Here is a 23,596-nt window from a genome sequence, read left to right on the forward strand (position 1 = left end):
CTGGGACAAGAGAGTTATCTCCCACACACACAAGTTACAAAGACATTTTAAAGTGTTGTTATGCTACATGAGAATAATGTGATGTCATGACTTAGCATGACTCTGTATCTAGCCTCTCTTATTTTAAAATCGAATTTTACGAGTATCGGTATCAGTTCAGCCTTACTCGACATTCTAGGTAACTAACTTAATTCAACATCGGAAGTGATAAAAGAATTGGTAATGAAAAACAATTTTCTCCTGAATATTTATTTTTACACGTTAATTATACAAAACACATCACCAGCCTTACTTCTTCTTGGACACACCGACAGTTCTTCCTCTGCGACCTGTTGTCTTGGTGTGTTGGCCTCTTACTCTCAGACTGCAGAGAAAAATATAAGATAATTTAATTTATATTCCTTAAATTGAATGCCAAAACAAGAAATTAATTGGAAATACCACTGGCATATTCGGGGGGAGGGGGGGGGTGATGGCATTACAGTCCCTCCCAAAATTTTGAAATGAAAGCAGTAAGAGCCCAGGGAAAACCCAAGTGGTAAATCAGGGTTGCTACGGATTTTTGAATATGAAATTCCTGAAATTTCCAGATATTCCAGTCCCAAAATTAAATTTTTCCACATTTTTATCATCATGATTTTTTTATTTTGAACCTTGTGTTTTTCAATTAAATATATATTCTGTTAATTATTATGAATATTCACTTTGACAACTTTTTTTTTTTTTTTTTTTTTTTTTTTTTTTTTTTTTTTTTTTTTTTTTTAGCAAATTTCATTCTGCACACACAAGAACATGTAAAAATTTGAAGAGTAAAATGTAAAATTACAATCGGTTACAATCATGTGCATCTAGCCTTCAGGCTAAGGTAACAGTGGTACATTATTTCACCATAACAGATCTCCACAATATAAAAAGTTAATAAACCATGCAAAATTTTTCTTTCTGGCAGATTTATATTGTACAAAATGCTGCTTTTTTTGCTTACATTTATAAGTACACAGCACCTGGAGAAATTTTTGTTGCATATAGGAATTCTATAGGAAATGCCAACAAGACTAAGGTCTATAAAATAATAGACGATAACCTCATCTTCACCAACTTTCCGATAATTATGATCATATTGTCAACGTACTTTAGTTATCAATCAGATATCTGGACTGCAAGTTTTACTTTGATATCACCAGTCTGCAATTGTGAAAAAAAATCGGATGATTTCAAATCAATAGGTGATTCTAGAAGTATTTTGAATGCTGGTCACGGAAATGACATCCCTTTGTTCCCCATCACGTCAGGATTTTTCACAATTTCACAATCAAAGTTATCACATGACATAAATGTCTTACCATCACGTCAGGAGTTTTCCGTAGATCAGGATTTTTCTCCACATCATAAAATTCAATCAACCCACTACATCGTAACATTGAGTTTTGGGCATTTTGTGAAGGATATTTTCACGAGGGATTTCGAAAATGGAACTTATGTAATCAAAGTTTACAATTTTCATGTCAATGTGTCTTGTGAAAATAGAAGATGGATTAAATGCTTACTACTTTGTGCATTTTGCATTTATAGTTCAAAATTGGAGGATTTGCATTCTAGAAAACCAATATTTTATCATCTTTTAAACAGAGCCAGCCATCTATTGAGGAAATCGTGGAACTACACATTTTATTGTGAAATAAAGGCACTTAATATATTGCAATTTTCTAAAAAAACTAGACCGTGATGGGTAAAAATGGATTTCATTTTTGGAATCAGCACACTGAAATTATTTAGGGACAACAGTCAACTGTGAGTCATCCAAACCCACGCAGGCCTGTGTATTCTTTCTAATATCTAGTATTATAAAAGTGAAAATTAATTACAGAAATTAGAAGAAACCATAATTTTGCACAAGACTGAGAATCAAAAGAATAGAAGAAACAAATTTCTAAACAATCTTTTTCTTCGGGAGTGGAATCACATTAACTGAATCCAGAACTGGAAGTGAACTGCTTGTTCATTTTGCAACTTTCTCTCTTGCAGACTCCAAAATGCACGTAAATTCCAGACGATCTGCAAAATTACCTGACAAGTCAAATTCTCTGACATTTCCTTGTTTTCCAGTTGCGTAGCAAACCTGCACCCCCCTTAAAATTTCCCCCAATTAAAACAAAGATTAAAAAAAATTGTTTATCTTGCTCTTTTGTCACTTTCTGCTCTAGCACTTTCATTCAATTTTTGAATATTACGATGTGTGATACCAAACACTTACCCCCAGTAGTGACGCATTCCACGATGAGCACGAATCTTCTTCAACCTCTCGAGATCATCACGAATCTTGCTGTCCAAGTAGCTTGACATTAACTACAAACAGATAACAGATTTGAGACTATACTACATGATCATAATACATTACACACTGCCATAATTAAAGTAATTATTCCATAACATTAACAGTGTTTCTGTCCTTCATTGAGAATTGCCACATTTCGACGACAAAAGACAAACAACTCAATGACACTGCTCAATGTGAGGGGAAGAAACCTGAAATTTTTTTTAATTTGTTGGCCAAGAGAACCACAAAATTCCTAACACGAGGCCTATTCGGAAAGTAAGTACCGAAAGGGTGTAAAAAATAAAGTAAAATAGTTTCGTATCTTTTTTTTATTTGCATTGCATTCTACAGACCTTAAAACTACTTTTCTACGTAGTTTTCACCATTGTTCAAGCATTTGTCGTAGCGTGGCATTAGTTTTTGTATCCCATCATCATAGAATGTCCCCACCTGTGACGAAAGCCATCCATGCACTGCTGCTTTGACATCATCCTTGTCGAAATGCTGAGCAGCAAGAAACTTCTTCAGATGAAGGAAGAGATGGGAGTCACTTGGTGCCTAGTCAGGGCTGTTGGCGGATGGACAAATTGTTCCCAGCTGAATGACGTGATGACATTTTGAGTTTGTTGGGCCGTATGCGGACAAGCATTGTCGTGAAGCAACACAATGCCTTCGCTAAGCATTCCGCCTCTTTTGTTTTGAATTGCACGACACAGCCGGATTAATGTGTCACAGCAGGCATCTTTGTTGGTGGTCTGTCCTCTAGGCAAGAATTCAACCATTCTTGCATTGAGAAAACAAATCACAGACCTGACTTCACAGTCGGCAGGCCGATTGATTTTCTTGAACATTTCAAACCTTCAGAAAAGTACGAAGAAAAAGCATGACCTGCTCCCACGCGTGCCTGTGGCTAACTAAGGATGAAGGACGTCAACGAGAACTCACACGGTCGCGACTGCATCGCTACAGCAGCAATATTTGCAAACGGTACTTACTTTACGAATATGCCTTGTATTACATCTGTACACAGCTACACTGAAAAATTTGGCTGATTTAATTTGTTTTACATTACTTCTTTTTTATGCTACTTTTGGCTAGTAGCAAAGATTAGATGAAAGGTCAATCACAAGCACATACAGACAGGTCACAACTCAAGCCCCATCTGGCTGAGAGTCTAGATAACAGTCTGTCTGCCAGAATGCAGTCCAGGATGTTCTATGTTGAAGAGAGGCTGATGTTTATAGATTGTGAACTGATAAGCATACAGTTAGCAATGTGACATGGTGAGTTCTACGGAAGAAGCAGCTTCAAATAGACAGCCATATCACAATATATTTACATTTAATGTGAAAAACACTAATGCATTACTTAGTATGTGCGGCAATCGAAATAGATACAAAATTACATCATAGTAATACACCTAACATTTCTTCCTTAAAAAATGTTAACATTACATACATACATAGATGCAATTAGTAGGGAAAAGTATAATGTATTGAATAAATTCCATTCACATGCTATGCTACTGAAGTAAGGCCGGCTTTAGACGAAAGCATTTCCTTTAGCACTTTTGCTAGCATAAGTGCTATGTAAAAGCTTCCAAAAATCTTATAGCAGATAGTACTTCACACGGACGCACTTCATGTAACTTTTCAGCTAGCTTTTGCGATTACAATGCATGAAAGGGACGTCAAGTTACACCATATATAGCGAGTGCACAGTGTTTACAATTGAAAAACCTAAAATATTATTCCAAACGTGCACAGTAAACGTAAAGTATATATTTAATCAGTGCCATGTTTCTCTACCTAAAACCATTCCATAAGCGTAATTCATCTCTGTTGAATTATTATCGTGCTTTAAAAATATGAAGTGACACGTTGTTTACATCTCACGTGGCCGCCATTAGAACTGTGCTCGTAACCTAGAGGTTGCTTCTGATTGGCTATGCTACGGAAATAGGATGGATCCTATCCTTGAGAAATGGCATGAAATATGCCATAACATTTCTCGCTTTACACGGTAGAATTTTGGTCATGGCATAAATGTTAAGAAAAATGCTTTCGTCTAAAGCGGGTGTAACAAAAAGCTTGCTCACTTCTAACAAAAATGAATAGAGCCAACACATTTAATTTAGCTTCAACAATATACTGCATGTGAAAATTCTTTTTCTAGTAAAATATAAACACTTACATAGTTTACTTAAATTCCTAGTACATATTATCTCTATTAAACACATACAATAACTACATATATGTACTTCCACAGGTTATATGTAATTACTAACAAATTAAAAGTTAATTCACAGCTCATAAATACTATTATACTGAAGATAGATTAAAATTGATAGAATTTACAGAGTTGAAATATTGTGTGGGATGTGGCACAAATAAAAAAAATGTTTATGTATTATATACATATACCCAGAATATACATTAGTTTATTGTAATAAGTATGATGGCACAAGGCATTAGCTGTGCTAGTTAAAATGTCAAACCTTTGTCACCAAACATGGAAAAATTTGACTATTTCAAGGTATTTTGTGTTATATTTTAGGCTAGACTTGATCTTCAGCAAACTTATGCCCTTCAATATCTTATGAAAAAGAGAACATAACAGTTGGGCTGAAAAGTTCGTAGGCTAACATAGTAAAAAATATTTTTTTGTCAAAATTCGATTTTATTATTCAATATAGTTGCCTTCGAGGGCGATACAACGATTATAGCGGTCATACAATTTTTCGATGCCATTTTTATAGTACGATTTCTCTTTAGCCTCAGTTTCGGCGATTACCTCTTCATCAGTGCTAAATTTCTTTCCAGTGAGCATTCTTTTAAGGTCTGCAAACAGGAAAAAGTCACTGGGGGCCAGATCTGGAGAATATGGTGGATGGGAAAGCAATTCGTAGTCTAATTCATATAATTTTGCCATCGTTTCCATTGATTTGTGACACGGTGCTTTGTCTTGATGAAACAACACTTTTTTCTTCTTCAAATGGGGCCATTTTTTCGTGATTTCATCCTTTAAACGCTCCAACAAAGCTATGTAATAATCTCAGCTATCGCAATCAACTTCACTTTACGATCATTTAAAATTTTTTTGTGGACTTTTTTGATGTTTTCGTCGGTAACAGCCTCTTTGGGGCGTCCACTGCGTGCATCGTCTTCGATGCTCATTTCGGCTCGTTTAAATTTAGCAAACCACTTCTCAATGGTTGATTTTCCTGGTGCAGAGTCCGAATAATGTTTATCAAGCCAAGCCTTGGCTTCAACAGTATTTTTTTTCGCCAAAAAGCAATGCTTTATTAACACACAAAATTCTTTTTTATCCATTTTTTCACAATAACAAAAGCTGCTTCACTCACAATGCTATATCTCACGAACTAATTATCCGGCAGATGTGAAATTTATACACGTATCTTTTGAAGGATTTAATTCTAGTAACGCCATCTATGAGTCAGTCTACGAACTTTTCAGCCCAACTGTTACATGTTACAACAGTGTTCAGATTACAAGGACTGTAACCTAATCCACTGATCCTCCAATCAAAATACTTAAGTAATTACAAATATACCTGTGAATATTTTCCATCCTGAATATCTTTCTGTCTATTCAGAAACCAATCTGGAATCTTGTACTGACGAGGATTGGACATAATGGTGATAACCTTTTCTACCTGTGAAAAAAACATATAAATTCATATCACAAAATTCAGATGGACCAATATGAATTTTTCTGTGAAAGATATGTAAGTCTACCAAACAATATTATGCAGATCTGATATTAACTAGCAAATGTTATTTTCACCTGCTTTATTAGTGTACATATATATCCAGGTGGCTGCAATAGGCTTTATCTTAAAAAGAAAACTGCGAAATATAAAAGGTAATCACCTTGGCATGTCATAAGATGTGTATCCAATATTTGTAGTACTGCAACTACAATACTACTGTTAAGATGTGTATCCAATATTTGTAGTACTGCAACTACAATACTACTGTATTTTAAACTTGCAAAGGTTATTCTCCTTTATACTTTTACTGCTGGAGTCTGACTCTCCAATGTGTAAGTGCTACTGTATAAAAATAATTTCTGAAGAAGCCAAGTGAACTAGGTGAAAAATGGGTAACAACCTTATAATATTATGATGCTGGCACATTGCATGAGCTAAGCTTTAAATAAACTGTATATTCATGTTACCGGACTTTAGATGCAGTAAGATATTAATATACACATGAAACATATCAATGCACCTGATTATTTTATTCAAATAATTTCGGTGACAATTGTAAGTATCCACATGTACAGTCACGGACACTGGCAGCTTGTAACGATTCCATTGAAAGTCAATGTATTCATTACAAGCTGGCAGTGTCCGTGACTGTACAAATGCAAGTTTTGATGTGGGTGGCGACGTTAATCTAATAAAATAAACAGGTACATGGATATGTTTAATGTGTATGCTAATAAACTGCATATTTAAAATTTTACCTTTATACAGTAAAACCTTGATTTCACGTTCCTATTTCCTCGCACTATACATTCACTCTTGACGTTCCAACATAGCAAAATGTAATAAAATTTTCCTTGTTTTTAAATTTCCCTTGCATTTTAAGTTTTTCCAGCTTTGTCCTCTGAAGAATGTAAAATCGAGGTTCTGCTGTACTCATAAAAACTTAAGAGAAAAAGGCAGAATTATTCTCTTAATTACAGTGAGCACTGTGGTGAAAGATACCTGGAGAAGGTAAAGAAGTATTTATAGTATTTGTGGATCTGGAGAAATCATTTGATAAGAGTGAATTGATACTGAAAAGTTTTGGTATAGATTGGAAAGGGTGAAAACAGTTCAGCAATCTGTAAATGAATTAACACGTTAAAAATGAGAGTAGAAGAAATTGGGGGGGGGGAGATATGCCTATCCCCACATTATTCAAATTCTACTTTAGTGAACCTTTTCAGAATAAGGTAGGCCTTGTTAACAGACGACGAAAGGGTGGTGAAGGTGAAGTATGTTAAGACGACTTAAATTCCCACTATGAGCAATTTGAGATGAAAATAAATGTAAACAAGACAAGGCAAGAGACCAAAATATGAGAATTTGAAGTCACAGTATTGAACAAGTTGACTTCTTCAGATAACTGGGATATATTATAATCAAATTCATGATGAAAGTTGTGCGAATTACTCACAAATTTAATATAAATATATTAATAACTTCTCACTGTGAGATAGTTTTAAAGTTTTAACATTCCAAGGAGCAGTTTCTAATTGGGGAAACAGCATGGTACTATGACATGCACCTGTAATGGGTTTTAGACTTTTATTGTTTTTTAACCACACACCTTTTACCAATCCCATATCCTGTACCTATGGAGATGTCGACGTGGTTATGAATTATATATAACCTAAACGTGAACAGCCTGATGAAGGGAGAAGTTGCATTCCGAAACGTCGCAGGAGCAACATAGATACTCGCAAAATGTAAGTTACTAATATATTTATATTATATTATAATCGTGATGTGATTTGCTTTGGTTTACTTTGCTTTTTGTGCCACTTTTGGCTAATTTGTGAAGATGGGGACGAGTGATGATACGATGAAATTGATTAATGGACACTCACAAACATCCATGCTCAGGCTGGGATTGAAACCTGGGACCCCTGGCATCGTAGCGCAATGTGCTAACCACTCCGGAAAGGAAGAAGGAAACGAGAGCGGAAAGAGAGAAAGAAAAAGAAGAAAAATGTCTCTTTCCCTCCTCTTTTCTTTCTCTCTTCTGCGTCTCTCTCTGAAGGAAAGAGAGAGGGGGACAGGAGACCAGGAAAAGAGAGGGAGAAAGAAAAAGGAAAGAAAGGAGGGAGAGATAAAAGGGGGGTAAAGAACGAAAGAAGGAAGGAAGGAAGGAAAGAACTATGTGCGAAGGAAGAAGAAGAAAGAAAGAAGGAAAAAGAAAGAGAGAGAGGGGGGACCGGGAGTGGAATGAGAAAGGGAGAAAGAAAAGTTTCCTTTCTTTCTTTCTTCCTCACCACGGGGGCCGGCATCAGAGATGTGATCTGCTGACAGGATGTCAAAGTAAGAAAAGCAATGGCAAAGGAAGCCTTTAATAGAAGTGAGGAAAAACAACTAGAAGCTTTGTGGCCAAGGTAAAGAATGTGAAATGGACAGACAAGGAAATAAATTAACGTTGAAAAGAATTAGAAAAAAACCTTCCCACCATAAATAGTTCACCAACATCCTTAATTAATGTAAGTAACTTAGTGACTACAATAGGTCTTACATTTGAACTGTGCATTTTGACATTTTCTATACATAATCAGGGCATATGAAACACACACATTTATACACCAAGTTTCAAAATGATTTGAATGATTTCAACTCGTTATATTTTATTCATAAATTGTCAAAATAAGATACAATTTCACACATATGCAACTGTCCAAGTTTAAGTGCCAATGATTATCGCAAAGTTAACTCACAAATGCTCAATGTGAGCACCCTTCATTACTCTGCACCCATCAATAAGATAATCTAGCTCCCCACACACGTTTCAGCATGTTCAGTATGTTCTCATATGGTTTGCACCGCAGCACTAATGCAACAAGAGTTCTTTGCTGGTAGATCTTTATGACATGCATGAAACTGAAGTTGCACACTCACGATCTGCCTACTCTCACAAAATGCTTTCCCCTCAGCACTGGCAGCCATTTTACAACTGCTCAGCCTGGCACCTAGCGGCAGAATTTAGAACTACTGGGACCATTCCAAAAAAAATTAAGGATGTGTTTGAATGTATTCATGGGATATTCGATCTGTGATTGTTGAATTGCTCATGGAATGCGTTTTTATCGTTCAAATCTTTCTGAAACATCCTGTATTATAAAAATTGATGAAAGGTCACTCAAAAACAATAGATTACATTTTACACGCAGGCTTGAAACAACATGACACAAATTTAATATACCAAAGTATATGTTTTAAAACAAAGGAATAAAAAAAAGCAAATGAGCAAAAATAATCACTAGTAACCAAAGAGGGCAACTCTTGAAAAATTTAGTAATTAATAAATTAATTCCCTTCAACATTAGATTAACTACTAAAAAAAAACTAATTTCATGAGTATATAGAGTAAAGAGAAAATAAGCTTTATAAATCAGATATAAAGTCAGGAAATTGACTGCACAGTTCATTAAAAAAAAAAAAAAAAAAGAATCACACCACTTTAAAATGGTTTCATTCATCAAGTTCCAGTAATCATCAAGTGTCAGAATTCAATTCTTCCTTGTAAAGTAAGAAAAATCTCTACATGATAATTTCTTTCAAATAATGTCTCGTTGTTCATAATCTGCTCCACAAGAATTAATGTTAACTTGATGCCACAAGACCAAGAAAAATGTTAGTTCTGTAGTTTCATTAGCACAGTCTACAGGCATCAGATCCAGCTACAAAGCTGCAAACTTCTAACTGAACATATTAATTCATGTGCAGGAATATCATGAACTCAAAAATTTTACAAATCTAACTTTAACTTCTTAACTAAAGCTTAATGTTTAGGCCAATTTCAGACTTATTTGTAGTATATTAATTTAAGAAATAACTAGAAAAAAAGTATTCATATTCATGATATTTTTTCAAATATAGAAGAACTAACCTCCTCTTCTGTGCATTCTCCAGCTCGTTTGCGCAAGTCTATGTCAGCCTTTTTCAGAACAATATTGGCATAACGTCTCCCCACTCCCTTGATTGCTGTCATGGCAAACATTACATTACGCTTGCCATCAATGTTCGTGCCCATGACACGAAGAATGTGCTGAAACTTCTCTGGGATTACCAGCGACTGTAATAAAGTGCAGAGATCAGATATAGGTTGTCTGAATCTTACTCAGACAAAGATTACCATAATTATAACTTACAACAAACAAATGTGTATTTTCATTATTGGTAAATAATAATAAGAGAGAGGCCCAAGATTTAAATTGCTATTTCATGATTCTGAATACTTCACAAATGCCAACCAAAATCCCTATGTTACAAGAAAGTCATTTATAAGTAAAGGGATCTCGTGGTTTTCCTAGGAGGAACAAATGACATTGCTAGAAATGAAGGAAGTGTGTTTATTAGAATTTTGAGGAGACGATTATAACTTTTCCTGCACAGAAATGTTCTTCTGTTCAGTGCCTCACCGGTACGATCTCCTACCTTGGTCATGTGTAAATAAAGAAATATATCGTGTGAATCAAGAAATTTACAAACTTAGCAAACATTTAAAAAATGTAAGTGTTGTCGACATAAGTTTGATAGGTAGAGGGTTTTACACTAGCCACGGACTTCACCTTAATAGTCTAGGTAAGAAATATGTCTGTTATGAAATACAGAAGGTAAGCAATAAAATATTTGCAAATATGTACAAAGAAATAATACCAATCAACTGGTATGAACAGGGAAACTCTCTTGTAAACCTGACTCCATAAAACAAAACACTGCTTCAGTGTGGAGCCAGGTCAAACAATTGAATCTAACGAAGTCACTTCAATATAGACTTTATAAAGTAGTACGTTTGAATAATTATAGTGGTAAAAACAAACTTCACAGCCTAAAAGTGCAACTAACTTAGTACTTTTTCACATTAATCTACAATCTATTAGAAATAAATTACCCAGGGTTCCTACACAAAATCATGCATTTTTTTTGCAAGACATTTCCAGGACTTTTCAAGGATTTTCTACAACTGCTCCAGGACAAGTGTAGAAAGTAAGCATGGCAAAATACAAATCATTACATATTTTCTTTTATTAAAAAAAAAGTTCAATTTTTTTAATGCAGGCTCCCAACTCCTCTACACCTGCTCCTTTCCACACCTTTCATTTCTTAGTATAATGAAGGTTATTTAATTTTTACAATAATACAGAAAAAATACAAAGGTAAAAAAAATAAACACAAGTATATATAAGTTTATAAAAAATTACCATCTTGTATTACAAATAAACAAGAATAATATCCTTAGAAAACTTGGAATATTTAGGATAGCAAACCCCCCCCCTTTTTTTTTTTTACCCATTATTATTATCATCATATTTTCTACCTCTTAGCGATACAAAATAATAAAAACACACGGGGCATTATACTTCAATCACAAAAATAAAACTTATCACAAAACTATGACTACAGTACACAGCAACGTGACATAAGTAAATAAACCACTGCCATGACACTGGCCTGTTTTAAATGAAAACTTATTGTAATTCATACAAATAAAATGGGGCAAAGGAATTTCCAGGACAATCTCCAAAATTCCAGGTACAGCTTGGAAAAATTGAGAAATTTCATAACATTTCCATGCCTAGAAGGAATATTTTAAAATTCCAGGTTTTCCAGGATGCGTAGGAACTCTGACCGGAATTGGAACTTTTTTGAAGGATTTTCCTTGTCATATTTTTTCCGTTAATGAACATTGGTTGGTTAACGATGAAATAGATATGTACATCCCCTCAAATTACAAGTTAGCTAGTATTTTTTCTAGAAAGTCTCTGATCCATGGAGGTGTTGGTATTTATGTAAGACTCTATTTTTAATAACGAGTATCAACCCTTAGATATACATCATTTATGTATTGAAGGAGTATTCGAAGTTACCGGCATTGTATTTAACAGTTTGAACATGGTGGTCATATCCATATACCGCATTCCTAATTCAGATTTAAATATGTTTTTGTTACAATGGGAAAAACTTACAAGGTCCATTGATAAGTACAAACATTTGATGTTGTTTACATGGGGGGATATAAACATAATGTTCTAATCGATAATGTTGTAAAGAAATCCTTTTGTGATATTCTCAGGTCTTATGATTATTATTATGCCGCGGTGGCTCAGTCGGTAACGCGTCTGACTACCATGCTAAAGGTCCCGGGTTCGATCCCCGGCCGGTTCAAATCCGGGAACTTTTCTAACGGTGGAAGCGGCCCCGGCGCCTACCCAGCGTCGAATAACATGGGTACCTGGGGGAAACCCTGGGGGGTAAAGGCGGTCAGGGGCGTGATGCTGATCACATCACCCCCACTCACGACCGGATCAAGAAAGTGTGGGGCGTTACCCTCACACCCCCTATACGCCTTCATGGCGTGGTGCTATGCACAGGGGAACACTTTACTTTACTTCTTTACTTTAATGATCAAGTAACTAGAATGAAATCTTGCATTGATAATGTGATCACTAATTTAAACAGAAATATGATATATGCTGTGGAACTATTGAACTCTGTTTATGAGACCACAGTGGTCTGTGGCTTATTTTACCCATTTTAATTTATACCACACCCCTCACCACAAAAACTACAAGTTTTAGATTGCTTGGTCAAACTGATATAATAAACCTTAGAGATAGCCTTAATGAAATAAATTTCTATGAATTGTTAAGTACTTGTAATAATTTGACTGAAGCATGGAACAAATTTACACATACAATTGTCAATATTTATGAGTGTTGTCCAATAAAATATAGAACTATCAGCACTGGTAAGAAGAAAATGAGAACACATCTAATGTGGTTTACTCCTAAATTAGTGAAGCTTAGAGCTATTATGGTCAGACTACATGATAATGCCAAAAATGGCAATTAGAAAGGAAATAAAATTAGCTAAGCTCAAAGCTAATGAAGAGTGCATAGCTAAGGCAAGTAATAAATGCAAAGCTGCCTCATCAATAATCAAAAAGGAAATTAAGGTAATGGATGAAACAAAGTTGCAAGTATGGCACCAATGAATTTAATAGTTTCTTCATAAACAATCAAGAACATTAAACAAAATTCCTGTGAACTATGAAGACAATGACTTTAATGGTTATCTTGGTAGGCAAAGTTTCCCACAATTTAATCATATACATTTTAAGTGGGTACAGATTAGTATAGATGAAATTTTAATTATTGTGTCAAAAATGAAAAATTTCTAGTGAACATTTTTTTGGTCTATCAACCTTTATTATAAAGTATATAATTGATATAATAGCTCTTCCAATTACATATCTTATTAATTGGACATTAAATGATGGTATTTTTCCTGATAACCTAAAAATATCTATAACAGTCCCTATCCACAAAAAGGGTGATAGAGATAACCCTGGTAACTACCGGCCTATATCCCTTGTTCCAGTGTTTTATAAAATTATAGAGTATGTGTAAAAAAAAAAGCAACTGACGCCTTATTTTGAACAGAATTCACTTATTAATGTAGCCCACTTTGGATTCAGATCAGGTCTATTCACTATTAATGCGGTGTAAGACGATCGTAAATGAGATAATTAATGGTTTCGAGTAGGGATGTGCCGAAGCCGATTACAGATGTATGAAAATCGGCCGAAATTGACACATCGGCATCGGTATCGGAATCGGCAAAAATCCGATATTTCAACCGGTACAGATTATACTAGAGTTTTTACCTTCTAATAAGTTTTATATTTTAATTTTGTAAGATTTATTGAAAATTAGTTTATGATTCGTCATTATTGTAGAGTTTTTGTAATAAAATTAATGCAAACTCATTCAGAGGATCAACCTAACTATAAATCGGAAATAAAACAGTACATTGCTGAACCAGGATCTGCTGTTGTATTGGAAATTCAAAAATGAATATTCAAACCTGAAGCAACTCCTGAGAAAATACTTGGGCATACCTGCTGCATCAGTATTCAGTGATTGAGTGTTCAGTGTTGCTGAACAGATTTGAGATAAGAGAAGAAGTAGGTTACTTCCTGAAGTGCTTCCAAATCTCGTGTTTCTGAAGTTGAATCTGGCAGAACAGGAATTCGTTTTGCATTTCAAAGAACTGCTTGTGTACTAATGTTTAATCTCTTGAGAATCCATGTTCTTAAAGGTTCACATAACATTTTGTAGATGCAAATGTACATTCGCATCTCTTGAGAATATATATGTATATACATATGGTATGCAATAGAAATGTACATAGCAAATTTATTTTTGTCATGCTGAAAATAACATCCCATTTCTGTTTAATAATCTTATGTATCGGAATCGGTTAAATATCGGCATCGGTATCAGTTCGAAAAATTATCGGTGAGTACATCGGCATCGGTAAATTTTCAGCTTCGTCACATCCCTAGTTTCGAGTATGGCTCATATACATGTGCTACTTTGATAGATTTAAGTAAGGCCTTTGATACAGTTGTGCATGAAATCTTGTTTAAAAAACTACAGTATTATGGAATAAATTATATCGAACTATCCCTTCTTAAGTCTTATCTCACTAATTGGCGACAGATAGTAAAATTTAATAATAAGAAATCTGATGAGCCTTACATTTTGTCTGGTGTCCCCCAAGGATCAGTTTTACGTCCATTTTTCTTTTTAGTTTATTTGAATGACCTACCTAATTGCCTACCGTATAAAACAGCTATCTATGCTGATGACACTACTTTTATTACAAATGATCATAGTATTCTTAACCTTAGCATCAAAAATAAAGAAATATTAAATGCTTCCTCTTTATGGTTTAAAACAAATAGATTGGTGTTAAATAAGACAAAAACAGAAACTCACTTATTCTACCTAAAAAACCCACCGTGCACTTTAAATAATCAGGATTATGTAAAATTGTTTGGCACATATTTAGATTCAAAATTAAACTGGTCAGTTCATACCCAGGAAATATGGAAGAAACTTGCCCGTGTCTTATATGTATTGCGGAAATTAAAAATGTCCGTAAGTGAGGAAATGACGTTTTCTGTGTATTACGCTATTTTCCATTCACACTTACTGTATGGTAATTTACTATGGGGAAACTCTACAGGTGCAAAGAAAGTCTATAAATGGCAAAAGAAGGCTATATGTTGTATTAAAGGAGTACAAGATATGGAGTCATGTAGAAATACTGTATTATGACACTGCCCTCTATAAATACTTATCATAGTTTAATGTACATAAAGGAAAACCTCCCTACCTTCAGGTTGCGATCTAACATACATGACTATAATACAAGGCACAATCTGAATATAGAAATACTGTACACTAGATTATGCAAGACTCAGCAAAATTCTAAAACATAATGGAATGAAATTATTCAATTTGCTACCAGATTCTATACGTATTTTGGAAAACAAGCAGTTTGCTAAACACATTAATAATATAATAGTACGATATTGTTAATATAGTGTAACGGAATTTGAAGAACACTTCCGTCATGGCCTGTAAAATGTAAATGTCTACTGATAATGCATTACAGAGCTGTAAAATGGGTTTTTAGACATGGCTTGTATTGCAATCAAATATAGAGTACTATTTTTTAATTGCATTCGCTGTAAATACAACATGCCGTTTAATTTGCAAATTGTATTGTTGAATGTGTAATATTTTAATATATATTTTTAATTTTCTTTTCTTTTGTAATTTTGTATATTAACATTTATATAGCCTACTTATTATGACGAAGTCTATTGCAATCATGTTGTCTAATTACTAATAAAGTATTCTATTCTATTCTAAAGCATATGTCATCCATATTTTAAATACATTGAAAGGAAAAACAAATATTGAAGCATTAAACATTCAAATAAAACTCTAAAGGACAGATCCTGTCCATCAGGTCAACTGCTATCACATAACTCAAGAGATTTTCAAGAGACATCATTCCCGATATTGTTAATTTATCATTCATCAAGTTTAATATTAAAAATTCTCAATCACAAAAATGTAATGTTACATTTCTTATCATAGCTCTAACATACAATCTCTCTTCATAGATTTGTTTGCCATTATACCAAGACCCGGGGTACAAAATATTTAAAATAATTCAGGTACCAGCTCATTTTTAAAATACAATCTTAAGAAAACCATGAATCCAACTAAGATGGAGCTACAAATTTTGAAATATGATCTTACACCAATTAATACAAGAATGGATTAAATGTAATTAATTCTTGTGCCTTCCTTAAGAAAGGCCCAAGTTCCTTTTGTTGTATTGCGATTTCATCATGCTACGAATGTATTTTTTACATGGTTCGATTTCGATGTAATCTGTTAACACATACTGCAAAATTTCAGTACTTAAGTTTTGTTCAATATATGCTTTTGTGGTTAGGTTAGGCAGGTTAGGTTTGGTTCCCTTAGCATTAAAATAAAGTCCCTAAATGCATTCTACTAAGGTTCTACATTCATTCCCACGCTTTTACGATATTTAGTGTCGCTTGTCGACTGAGAATATCTTGTCCATAAGAAGTGAGTAAGGTAATTTTCAAGTTGTTTTTTTCAACATCAATAACTTTCTTACAGTGCTCATTACTTTAAGGAAGGTTCAAATTTCGTGTGACAATGATTTCCAAAATTCTACATTAATTAGTCTTTGTGCTAGGAGAAATCATAAAACAATCAGAACCATTACCATGAGAATAGCATACAGGGCTATTTTCACCAGGTGCTGAGAACAGCATGTAGGGCTATTTTTGCTAGCAAAATAATTACCTGAATCATAACATTTTTTTTTATCTTACTTTATTATATTCATTGGCAGTATTGCTGAACTTACTGCTAAGAAGTTATTTTAAATGACTACTAGTCGCCAGGTAGTGAGAATAGTAGAAAATGCTGAAGACCAGAAATCACATAATCACGTGTTGGAAAATATTTACCAAACCAAAGTAACTTTAATGCTAAAAACCCTAAACCTGACCTGCCTAACCTAACAACAAAAGCATTTAGGAAGGTAATACCCCTTCATACTTATGTGGCATATTAGCAGTACATATTATGTGGCATATTAGCAATTGTGGTGCATTTTCAACTCTGTGATGTGCAGAAAAGAAGTACTTGTCTCCTGCACGAAAATAAATGCACACCAACGTAAGCTTCACACACAACAACAACTAAAGAATACACACATCCGTGTGGCAGGCCGGTTGCAGAACACGACATGCAGTTTAAAATCTGGTGAAAATAGCTCAAAAGCTAGCCTCACCACCTGGTGAAAATAGCTCAAAAGCTAGCCTCACCACCTGGTGAAAATAGCTCAAAAGCTAGCCTCACCACCTGGTGAAAATAGTCACTCCGTTAAAATAAAGTCCCTAAATGCATTCTACTAAGGTTCCGATTTACTTCTGCATTCATTCCCACTAGTCTACTTACGGCTAGAATTGACAATACCGGAAGCCTCTATAATTTGCATCCTACTTCTTATACTCACGAAATAATTAGTCGCGGTGGTTTATCTGAAGTTCACATGTTGGAGTGAAGTGAAGAAATTAATTATTGAGCTGTAGGAGTTGTATAATAAGTTTCTTCATTTTGGCATTCATTCTAACCCATGTTTGTTGACAAAAGTAATTGACGATCGTAATCTGTTACGCTGTCTACAGCATTGCAAGACTGTTGACTTGAAACTTGGAAACCATGGATCATGCAGGAATGGCGGAAGATAAGAGTAAGAAAGTTGTTAATGTATCACAGATCGTGAAATGGAGTATGGAGGAGGATGGACAAGGACTAATTATGATTCAACGTAAATATATATGCGAATTCAAATAGAATTAAACTTCTTTAAAATCATGTTTTCATTGAAAGGGACTCTATAGAAAAAGACAGGGCCACGGTAGTGGTTGGGGGCGGTAGGTCAATTACCCCAGGGGTGGAGTCCGGAATCAGAGGGAAATTAACACTACTTTTTTTTTTTCCAATTCCGATTATTTCCTTACCTTAAATTTTACATTTATGGAATCCATAAACTTTTATTTTAAGAGGTATCGATTCGACATCCTTAAATCTTTGATTAAAAGTAGATTTGGCAACAGTGCATAGATCATACAAATTTGCTAGTTACGAAAATGGTGTCTTCCGTGTAGAAACCTTGAAGATATGGGATTACTAAATTAAGATTTTTCAATCAGTAAGTGATCGCAAATTAGCAAATTCACGGTAAGGTTATGCCGTGGTAATGAGGCTTTTCATTGCCAAACATTACTGGTGGCAGCGCCACCGCTGTTGTGTCCCTAAATAATTCGGTTAGTCATTTGGTTATCCTAAGCTTTACATTGGAGCACGATGGGATGGCTATTTAAACATTATTTTCAAAGAAGGTAAGAATTTCTCGTGTAAATGGATAATAAAAATGGGTTTAGCAAAGCTTAAAGATTATGTAGCCAGTCATAAGTTTCCGAAAATTACATTCTCCTGAACCTAAGAATTAATATATTAAAGTGCAACGGAATGGTTGCGAAAACGAGCTAAATATAGTATGCTTATGCACAAAGAACACTAAACTTGTCATCATTTGGGTCATCTCTAGCTGCCATGGTTCGAAAATACAAAAATTTAAATTTTTACACTATGCTTTGCTTTTTTTCTGGTTGCGAGCATGTGTAATTCAATGGCAGGTAGGAATCAAACAAACTACCAACATTATAAAGAAAAAATGTATTAAGTGCGAAAACGCATGATATATATTATTATACACTATAACTGACATTATGCCCTATCTGATAATTTAATATTAACGTATGTTTTCATTGTATTAAGCACATATTCTCCCCTCGTATTTTCGTCCTCTTCTTTTGGTAACAATAATTTTAAAATTATAATTCCTGTAAATAAGATAGCCCTAGAGGTTGTGAGACATGAAACAGAAGAAAAAATATATTTTTTATAATAACTATTCTTGACGATAAATGTGTGTATATAAAACAAAGGACCATATTTACTAGCTACGTGGAAAAGTATATCATCACATGAAAGAAAAGTCAGTTATTAAAAAAAACTATAAAAATAAAAGTTTCAGCCGTGGAGAATTATTATGCATTATTATTCTTTACCGGATTTGGAGTGACTTTAAGATGACTGGACCCCTCTCAGATTTTCTTCATATTGGACATACTTACTAATTGAGGGCTGCTAATGACGAACCTGAAGTTAAAATTTGTCGGAAACGTCTAGAAATTGCAAAATAATTGCGAACCATTGACACTAGCCCCACAGACCATTGAAGTGTGGTGAGGTTAGGCAAACATAGTTAAAATTTGGTGTCGTAGTATCAGGATCTAGAAATTACAAAATAATTGTGAACTATTGACACTTGCCCCACGAACCATTGATGTGTGATTAGGTTAGACAAACATAGTTAAAATTTGGTGTCGTGGTAGTATCAGGAATATATATATATTCGCTTAAGAAACAAAAAATAGACTGTTTCCATCCCTAAAAGTAACGCCTTATTCTCGCTTATTTTGCAATTTCTATAAGTTTCCAACAACTTTTAACTTCAGATTCGTATTAGGAGGCCTCAATTGGTGAGTATGAGAATATATGAAGCAAATCCGAGAGGGGTCCGGTCATCTTAAGTCGTTCCCCGGATTCGCAACAATAGATGCCTTAAATTGTGAAAATTGCAAGTGACGTAAAAAAGTGCTGTGCAAATTTTAAGGCTTTTTTGAGTTCCGATATCTTTTCTGTTGTTGACGATAGTCTTTTCAAAAGTCTTACTTTTACAACACTGATTATTCAACTATCATGTTCAGACATCATTTCTGAGGTTAAGATGATATTAAACTTGCAATTTAATGTAATAGCAGCATGTTCCGCATCAAATTTCCAATGTATTTAAATGGGAGAACAAATGCCGATCAAAAGCGTGGGGACACAACAGGGCTGCTGCTACCTACAATATTTTGCTTTGACCAGGCCCATATCAAGAACATATATTTTTCATTCTGAAATGTAAAATATTGTGAAAAACATTGTTTTCGTGGAAAAAAAAACAACAGAGTTTGTGTTCGGATCAGGGAAAGCTAAATTTCACTTATTTCACAAATTCCAGACGTGACCCCCAAATTTTAACTTCATATTCGTGATTAGAAGGTCTCACTTAGTGTGTAAGCGAAATATTAACAAAATCGGAGATGCTTCTGCTATTGTCAATTCGTTCCCAACTTACTGTCGCTTGTCAATGGAGATTTTTCTGTTTCTTTTTTTCAACATAAATAACTTTTTCTTAGATTCTAAACAGTGCTCATTACTTGAAGGAAGGTTCAAATTTCGTGTGACAATGATTTCCAAAATTCTACGATAATTAGATTTCCAAAATTCTACGATAATTAGTCTTTCTGCTAGGAGAATTTGAAAATCATAAAACAATCGGAACCGTTACCGAATATAGCACCCAACACGACATTCCACAACAGGAGCTATAATTGTACGTAGTTAGGTTACGATTGTTAGGTTTGGAACTGATATTTTCGACGTGTTCTTTTGCTATTTGTGTGTGCAAACAAACTGTCTTTATTAATATGTAGCGTCGAATCTACTCCAAAATGGCAGGTCTTTACTTAAGCGGACCATACTTTGGGTTCAAATATGTTATTTTCTTTTTCTGCATGATGGAGCTAATTTTATATTACGTAAAACAGAAATCTGTCGATTATGAAAAACTTCCGCATAATTCTCGAGGGGGACACAACGTACCAAAGGATATATCCGAAAAACTAATTTTACGCACATATGAACGTAAACCAAAGTGGCACGTATACTAGACAAACTATTGTTATGCAATTATTATTTGGGCCTAATTACAAAATACAAATCTTTCGATCGAAGGTAGTAGGCATTTTGTTCGCTTTCGAAGCATCATGTCTTGAGGTTTACCCTCAATTACGTGCGTTTTTTTAGTTTAGAAATAATGTACAGTTTATTTTTCTTCTATACGTTCCACTTGTTTCTAATACATATTTCATTTTAAAAATATAATCATGCCAAAGATGAAAACAATTCTTAGAATAATCATTCATTCCATGCGATCATACAGAAGAATTGTGTGCAGTAACACTATGCAATAATATTATAGAAGTCAATATACATGGTATTTAGCTACTAAAAGATACTGCAAAAATAGTTATCATTAATGATTACGTATATCTTTACAGATAAATATGTTCTCACCATATTTTCTTTTAAACGAAACTCCACAACACCCGAAATAAAGGAAGTTGCAAACCACACAGACTAATGCCTATCTTCTACGTCATTTCCTTCTTAAGGTGACGTTCAATTCTTAACCTTTTGCTATTCCAAGTTACCAAATTCAATGGATTGATCAGGTAACTTTCGAGGAGATATTTACGGAGCTTAATCTAGTCACGCAGCTAAGGGGATGAAACCCCGAAATCATACAAATATATAATTTAAATAGTATATGGTGGTAATTAATTTCACTTCCTTAGCAGTATTAAATATTAGTAATTTTCCTTGCGAGAGGTCCCACAATATAAACTTTATGAGTAAAATTTGGCCCTAATTTTTAAAATCTTTCTCTTAACAGCATGTGTAAAAGTTTAAAAAAAAAATAGCAAAATACAATAATAACAATAAATTTGGATTATAATTAGTTTATTCTTAATAACTTATAATAATAATTATTGTAAAATTACAATTATAACCGTGGTAATAATTATTATTGTCATTATTTCTTCTACTGATCAAGTTTTATCAGCGGCCTGCCCCACTCTAGAAATATTTCGGGCGACGCCTGTGCTCATTAGGGATGAGTCCCCCCCGAAATATAATCCTGGCTACAGGCCTGGCTCAATCTGAGAAGTTGTCACAAGACTAGTCTTACACTTTGGGAAATATATCCATCTGAATGAGTTAGCAGGTTTTTTTGTAAAGTTATTTATTTCAGAGTAAGCCAATTAAAAATTATTATATCCTGATCAATTACACATAAATTTGTGTGTTTGTATGCAATACCACAGACAGACAAGTATAACGTGGTATGTGAGCAGCTTAATTACTGAAAGAAAAAAGGTTTGTGGTTAACCATCACGACCTACAACTGGTTGGAAATATTGATTTCATACAACCCCGATCCCACTTTTAACACTTCCAGTCTGTGTTGCACTACTCCCCCTTTCCTTGGCGCAAATACATCTTAGCAGTCGTACAGTTGGATAACAAACAGGCAGGCAGAGCCCAATACTTGAAAGAACTTTACCCAATATTATCCTTCGATATCAGCGGTTGAAGTGTAAATTCTTAGCTGGGAGGATTGGTCGAACCTCAGGGTTAGCTGGGGGATGGTCCTATGGTTTAACAATGTAAGAATGAGACAACTGGGGGTTATCCCCCCTCACTTTGAACACTGTTTTATTTGAAAAGTTACTTTTTAAAAGTAACTGAGACACAGTAGGCCCCTAACCAAGGGGGGAGGGCATGATACTCATTAAACTATGAACTTTTTTAATGAAAACCTACGAAAATAACATTTTAGATTTTGCAATAATTTCAATTTTGTATTGTCAATTGTATTGTTTTTGCATAAATAAATGGGTTGTTTCAATATTGATAATTTCAATTTTATAACCATTGTAATGCTACTAGACATCCAATTTAGTCAGATGGTCCATTCCTTTTCATCATTTCATCACTTTGAACTTGTAATGGTTGCATTGAGCATTACTGGTTTTGTGTTGTTATATTAATTAATTGCTGGTCAGCTACAAGGTGTAGGGTTAAGTAATATGTTTCCATGAGTGTACTTTTATGTTATTACTGGATGTAAGTGTATGTGCTCATTGGATTGTGCTTTACTGTTTTTTTATCTACCCAGTGGGGGAGTTGTCTTTCAAAAGATAGTTGCAGTGGAATTTTCCACTGCTACGGGGTCCACGTTCATGGACGTTTACCTCGACTATGAAAGAGGCCAGTTGGGCTTTAGCGGAAAACAGGGTTTCCCCCTCAATTCGACGACGAGGAACGTCTCCTCGAGTTTAGTCCACTTTTGGTGGCTAGACTGATATAATAATGTAGCATTTGGTGTAAGCCAACCCCTATTTGCTGTCCCAAGTCCCCTTTAGAGAAGGTTTGAATATTTGGATATTTCTGTATTGAATAATGATGCCCAAAAGAAAGAGTAAAGGCATAAGGAAATGCATTTGTAATGAACAGAATATCATTTAAGTTGAGGGTAGGCCCGCAGAGATAGTTTTGCTAACTCTGCGGTAAAGGAAGTGCCGATGGTGTAAGCCATAGGTGCGCAATTATGTTGATTTAGAGTTTTGTTAATTTGGTCTATGCAAGACACACATGGAAAAACTATGTAAATATATAACAACGTGAAATAAACCCATATAATTCTACTCAAAATGTTCTGATTTAAGAATTAACTCTAAGAACTACAGTACTGTCCATTTTAAACCAAATATTTATTCACTTGCTGTACATATGTAACGAACCAGGGACTAAAAATATAAATGTCATGTGAAAACCCCCGTTTCGTAATTCCGGCGTTAATATAATCTGC

The 23,596-nt window shown here is 34.4% G+C and overlaps 1 protein-coding gene across 1 annotated transcript; it reads right to left on the reverse strand.

Annotated features, from left to right (window-relative positions):
* Positions 1-233: 233 nt before the first annotated feature.
* On the reverse strand, positions 234-21,372 carry RpS18 (ribosomal protein S18). Its single transcript, XM_083113359.1, has 5 exons — positions 21,238-21,372; positions 9,966-10,151; positions 5,891-5,992; positions 2,255-2,346; positions 234-364 (listed from the first exon to the last, which is right to left on the reverse strand). The coding sequence occupies exons 1-5, from the start codon at positions 21,238-21,240 to the stop codon at positions 289-291; spliced, it is 459 nt and encodes a 152-aa protein (XP_082969485.1). The 5' UTR covers positions 21,241-21,372; the 3' UTR covers positions 234-288.
* Between the last annotated feature and the right edge of the window lie 2,224 nt (positions 21,373-23,596).

Source organism: Lepisma saccharinum, chromosome 27 (genome assembly GCF_977018435.1).
Source record: "Lepisma saccharinum chromosome 27, izLepSacc3.1, whole genome shotgun sequence".
NCBI classification, from domain to species: domain Eukaryota; kingdom Metazoa; phylum Arthropoda; class Insecta; order Zygentoma; family Lepismatidae; genus Lepisma; species Lepisma saccharinum.